Source organism: Helianthus annuus, chromosome 8, assembly GCF_002127325.2.
Source record: "Helianthus annuus cultivar XRQ/B chromosome 8, HanXRQr2.0-SUNRISE, whole genome shotgun sequence".
In the NCBI taxonomy this organism is placed as follows: domain Eukaryota; kingdom Viridiplantae; phylum Streptophyta; class Magnoliopsida; order Asterales; family Asteraceae; genus Helianthus; species Helianthus annuus.
Window position 1 is genome coordinate 40,902,263 of NC_035440.2, and position 6,014 is coordinate 40,908,276.

The 6,014-nt window shown below is 40.2% G+C and overlaps 1 protein-coding gene across 1 annotated transcript; it reads left to right on the forward strand.

Moving 5' to 3' along the window:
• Window positions 1-1,219: 1,219 nt before the first annotated feature.
• Window positions 1,220-2,675, forward strand: LOC110872689 (WAT1-related protein At2g37460-like). Its single transcript, XM_022121550.2, has 4 exons — window positions 1,220-1,358; window positions 1,801-1,879; window positions 2,118-2,269; window positions 2,339-2,675. The coding sequence occupies exons 2-4, from the start codon at window positions 1,811-1,813 to the stop codon at window positions 2,553-2,555; spliced, it is 438 nt and encodes a 145-aa protein (XP_021977242.1). The 5' UTR covers window positions 1,220-1,358; window positions 1,801-1,810; the 3' UTR covers window positions 2,556-2,675.
• The last annotated feature ends 3,339 nt before the right edge of the window (window positions 2,676-6,014 follow it).

The following is a 6,014-nucleotide window of genomic DNA, read 5'->3' on the forward strand; positions in this document are numbered from 1 at the left end:
GCGAGTGTGATTCGAATTAAGTGGTATTAAAGACGGGAAGATCGATATGTAAACATATAATTGTTAAATCATAATTAACAAACCATACTACTAGGATTAACAATAACATGGGGTATGGGGCATCCCCCTCTACACCCATTAGTCACACATTTAACTAAATAATTAACAAACCATACTACTGGGATTAACAATAACGTGGGGTATGGGGCATCCCCCTCTACACCCATTAGTCACACACTTAACTAAAAGAAACACAACAAATAATAAAAGATATGACCCAACCCCATGCATGCCGAAACCGAACACGCCTATCAAACATCAGCCGCCTGATCATGTTTATCGCAAATTTCATCAGATGTTTTGATAGCAATAACCTGGTCGTTGCAATTTGTAGCAGACTATTTACCCAATATTTGGTTTTCGGGTGTTGTTTGCTCATCCATAGAAATGGACGGATCTTTGTGCTCCTTGCTTTTACCCCAAACGACCATATAAAGCCCCACAACTATAACAACTGCTCCTAGAACCCTGGAGAACATAAAGTTAGCGGTTTGGGTAAACTGGTAAATAATTAACAACTGTTATATTTTTTTACCTTCCTTGGTATGTTTTCTCGGCTAGAAAAATCAATCCCATGAAAGCTACGATTATCATACACAATGAGTTAAATACAGTCACAAAAACCGGACCTCTTTCTCTCATAATGATCCCTTGGCGTAGTAAACAGCACCTGACCATATTATTCCCTGCATAGACACGAGTAAAATTTGGAGTTCACACCATAATTACTTGTTTTCAATTTTCTTCCTGTTTTTGCCATGTTATATGCCTGATATATTTAGAGATGGCAAATCCCACCCATGTACTAATTATACCAAGTTAAACTGCCAATTTAGGGCTAAATGTGTTTAACGGGTCAAAAGTTACTAATTACAACATAAACCATCTAAATCATTTTCTAAAAAATATAGTTAGAGTTGGTTACACAGTAGAGTTTTGCTAGAAGTGTGGTGTTCCACTTTATAGCCCAAACTGCAGGGTTCCCCCTCTCCATGATCAACGCCGCTATACCACCCTCGATTGTCGCAAATAAGCATATCCAAGCGGTCATAGCCAGCGCGTCCGGTTATGACTTTAGTGTAATTGCCTACACATTACAAATAAACACATTAATTAATTATTAATAATATTTCTATTACTTATATGATTCTACAAGTAAGAATATATATGTTTAATAGAAATATTATTAATAATTAATTAATGCGTTTATTTGTAATGTGTAGGCAACTACACTAAAGTCATATCCGGACGAGCTGGCTATGACCGCTTGGATATGCTTATTGGCGACAATCGAGGGTGCTATAGCGGCGTTTAGGGGTGTTCAAAACTATCCGTCTCCGAAAATCCAATCCGAAATATCCGATATCCGAATCCAAAATATCCGAAAATTCGGATATCCGAATTTTTCGAACTCGGATTCGGATAGTGATTTTAAATTTTTCTGGATATCCGAATATCTGCAAATATCCGAAGTATCCGAAAATATCCGAAAAATATCCGAAATATTCGAAAAATATCCGAAAACTTATATTCGAATATACCAAACTATCCAAAATATCCGGTTCCGAATAAGAAAAAATAATAAAAAAATAAAAATTAAATAAAAAGTTGGATTTTCGGATATCCGATTCACTATCCGATTGGATATCCGATTCGGATATCCGAAATTTCAGATTCGGATTCGGATAGTGAAATCTGGTATCCGAAAATTTTGGATATCTGGTTTTGAACACCCCTTGCGGCGTTGATCATGGAGAGGGGGAACCCTGCAGTTTGGGCTATAAAGTGGAACACCACACTTCTAGCAACACTCTACTGTGTAACCAACTCTAACTACATTTTTTAGAAAATGATTTAGATGGTTTATGTTGTAATTCGTAACTTTGACCCGTTAAACACATTTAGCCCTAAATTGGCAGTTTAACTTGGTATAATTAGTACATGGGTGGGATTTGCCATCTCTAAATATATCAGGCATAAAACATGGCAAAACAAGGAAGAAAATTGAAAACAGGTAATTATGGTGTGAACTCCAAATTTAACTCGTGTCAATGCAGGGGATAATATGTTCAGGTGTTGTTTACTATGTCCAAGGGATCATTATGAGAGAAAGAGGTCCGGTTATTGTGAGTGTATTTAACCCATTGTGTATGATAATTGTAGCTTTCATGGGATCGCTTTTTCTAGCTGAGAAAACATACCTAGGAAGGTAAAAAAAAATATACCAGTTGTTAATTATTTACCATTTTACCCAAACCGCTAACTTTATGTTCTCTAGGGTTCTAGGAGCAGTTGTCATAGTTGTGGGGCTTTATATGGTCGTTTGGGGTAAATGCAAGGAGCATAAAGATCCATCCATTTCTATGGATGAGCATACAACACCCGAAAACCAAATATTGGGTAAAGAGTCTGAGACAAATTGCAACGACCAGGTTATTGCTATCAAAACATCTGATGAAATTTGCGATAAACATGATCAGACGGCTGATGTTTGATAGGCGTGTTCGGTTTCGGCATGCATGGGGTTGGGTCGTATCTTTTATTATTTGTTTCGTTTCTTTTAGTTAAGTGTATGACTAATGGGTGTAGAGGGGGATGCCCCATACCCCACATTATTGTTAATTGATGTGTGTAAAATGCAACATATAAAACACATCAATTAAGGCATAAAACTAACCCTTTTTAAGTACTAATGTTGGGAAAAGAGTGTTTTTGTCTTCCTTTTGTATTTTCAGGATGAAATGAGCTCAAAATCACAAAAGAAGCAAAAAGACCACTAATTCTACCATAAATACAAGAAAAGGAACAAAAGTGGACTGCCCGGACCCTCAACGGCACCTCCCAAAGCAAAGAGAAGAAAACAGAGTCTGAACACGCCCCGTGTCCAGCGAACACGGGGGCGTACCCAGGAAGCAGCAGAAAAGACAAACCAGTAGAAGCTTCCATTGCTCACCACGGGGCCGTGCCCAGCGGGCACGGGGGCGTGTTGAAAGTACAGCAGGCGCATTAATTGTAATTCGCAATTACAATTAATGAGGAGAGAGAGTGTCAGACGGGCACGGGGCCGTGTCCAGCGGACACGGGGCCGTGTCCAGCGTTCTGTCCAGCCTATAAATAGAGGAGCTTGGTTTCATTCTTCCTCATCCCTTGGCACACCACCTCTCTCACACCTCATCCACCACCCACCACCACCATATCACCATCATCCACCACCATCATCCATTGTCCATCGTAGAGTGTGTGAGTCGTCTCGGGATCCAAGATTGATCGTAAGAGTTCTTGACAATCAAGGCCATGTTTGCCTAAGTCTCTTACATCACTTGGTGAAGACAAGTGTTTAGTATAATACTTTTTATTTTTAATCTTTTGCACTTTTTATTTGGTTTTGTATTAATGACTTTAATAACTAGTTACTTATGTTGAAGGTGATCTTTCCTTATCGTTTGTCCGTGGTGTCTTGGCATTATTTTACTGTCTATATAAAATAAAAGATTTTCACCATTCATATCTCCACGGTCTATATGGAGGTATGTTGGCTACCTGGTCGGGGGTTAAGGGAACGGTTTGGTAAGGGTCTTGCCCTTGTTCAGCGTTTAGAGGTCCTGCTTGGGACCTGGGTCAAATTTAGTAGGATCTCCTTCAATGCCCATAGGTATTGGATGGCGGGGATCCAAACTCTTTGACCCCCTCATAAGTTAACTACTATTAATACTATAACCCGGCTATTTAGGACTGTATCCCTGCTGACTCAGACTACTTAGCCGAGGGTAACGTCACCGCCAAAAGCGGGGCCTACCATAATTTGCATTAATAACTTAATTCATTATCTTTCAATAATCCGACCCTTTAGGATTGTATCCTTGCTGACTCAAACTACTGGGTTGAGGGTAACGTCGCCTTCAAAAGAGGGGCCTACTACAATAACTAAGATAATCTCTTAAACAAGTGCAAAAGTGCGAAAATAATCAAAGGTTATACTAATACACGTGTCGGATCCAAGTGATTCATCTTGTCTATCTGTTTTTATTTTATTTTATTTTTCAGCATTTAGTTAGTTTTTATTTTTATTAGTTTAAATCATTTTTCTAACTTTTTGATTTGGTTAGACGTTGAGGATAAACCGGTATTAAAAGCTCTTGTGTCCTTGGACGACCTCGGTATCTTACCAACACTATACTACGTCCACGATGGGTGCACTTGCCCATATGTGTGTTTAGTGTTAGTGAATATCGTGTTTTATAAATTTAAAACTTGGCTAAAAGTGTAAAAAGGGCTTAAATATATATCTAAAATTATATACACACCGACACGCATCAAGTTTTTGGCGCCGTTGCCGGGGACACAAGGATTTTAAGAAAGTTAGGAATCAACGGCCTAATCATCTTTTTATTTTTCTTTAATTTTTAGGATTTTTTTTAGATTTTTTTCAGCTTCTGCAGAGCTCAGCACGGGGCCGTGCCCGCTGAACACGCCCCGTGCCCAATCATTGGAACTGGCAATCCTGTTTTATATCAGACAGTAGGCTGAACACGGGGCCGTGTCCACTCAACACGCCCCCGTGCCCAAGATTCAGTTGCTGAAAACAGAACCGTTTGATCCCAGCGGTTGGTAATTTCTGATACAAACATGAGTGATAATGATTCTTTTTACTTTCGGCACTCTTATGGTTTGTGGTGTCGAATATGTGGAGGCGAACATGAGGAATTAAAATGTTTCTTCCTCACTTATAGGCCACACTATATAGACCCACCAATTCCTTGTAACCTTAAGAGGGGCGAAAGTAAAAATAAACATTATTTCTCCCTCGAATGCGCCCAGCCAGATATTCTAGGAGAAATGCTCCTTGACGAGCTATTTCAACTAGAAGAACTACTTCTAAATTGGTCAAAAGAACTTAGGAAGGATTTTTTAGATCCATCCCAAGAAGATGACCATGAGGAAATGTTGGAACCGCATTCTGACAACCTCGTTGCTCCCGAAAATACCTTTCTTCCTAAACAAGACGTGGACGATAGTCGTCCCTGTGCCGATTGTGCCGTGAAGGACTCCCCATCGACCTCGTTCGGTGCATACATAGACCTGAGCGATTCGGCATACACCTTCTTTAACGAGAGCCCGGGAAAGGGTTGGACTTGTCCACCTAGAATGAAAATAGGAATTACCCTCACCGACAACCTCTTGCGTTCTCGCCTTAGTATAGGACAATTAAGGTATCTTAGGCACTTTGGGGTTGTTCCAACAAGTCAGGAACCACCCGATACAAGTTAGCTCCTTAGAAAAGACGAAACTTCATAAAGCCAGCTTTCCGACACGGGGCCGTGCTCGGCCAACACGCCCCCGTGTCCACCAAAAGATTCCTATCTGATCAGAACGTCAGAATACGGACAAACTGTGTCAGAATTTCATCTGCACACGGGGCCGTGTCCAGCGGACACGGGGCCGTGTGCAGCAGGCTGTCATTTTCTATAAATGCAGCCAAAATTCCTGCACATTTGGACCAACTTGGGGACAGAGATTTGAAGGAATCTTCTCTCAAACAATCCTAGGTAAGTCTAAAAGAAGTTTCCAACAACCCATCTTGTCCTTTCCTCTTCTAGACATTTCCTTCTTCTTCATCTTTCTTCAAAAGCCACCATGAAAAGTTTGAATTTTCAATCTTTATGGTAGGAAACAAGGAGTTTTGGTCATGGAATCTTGGTAAAAACATGTTATGTAGCATTGTTTAGAGTTATTTTCTGTCAAAAAGCTTGCACAAACTCAGAAAATAACTTGAAAAACCAAGGTTCCTTGCTCCAAAATTCTGCAGAAAGATGAACACGGGGCCGTGCTCAGTGAGCACGGGGCCGTGCTCAGTGAGCACGGGGCCGTGTCCAGAAGCTGTTTCGTCTTATAAACTATTTCTGGTTTATTTTTCGTAGAATGGCGAGTGAAAACAGCGAAACATCATCCGTGCA

Coding starts and splice junctions, on each gene's coding strand:
- LOC110872689 (XM_022121550.2), top strand. CDS start 1,811: ATGGAGAGGGGGAACCCTGCAGTTTGGGCTATAAAGTGGAACACCACA. Junction 1,880..2,117: donor TTCTAGCAACACTCTACTGT/GTAACCAACTCT, acceptor GTGTCAATGCAG/GGGATAATATGTTCAGGTGT. Junction 2,270..2,338: donor GAGAAAACATACCTAGGAAG/GTAAAAAAAAAT, acceptor TATGTTCTCTAG/GGTTCTAGGAGCAGTTGTCA.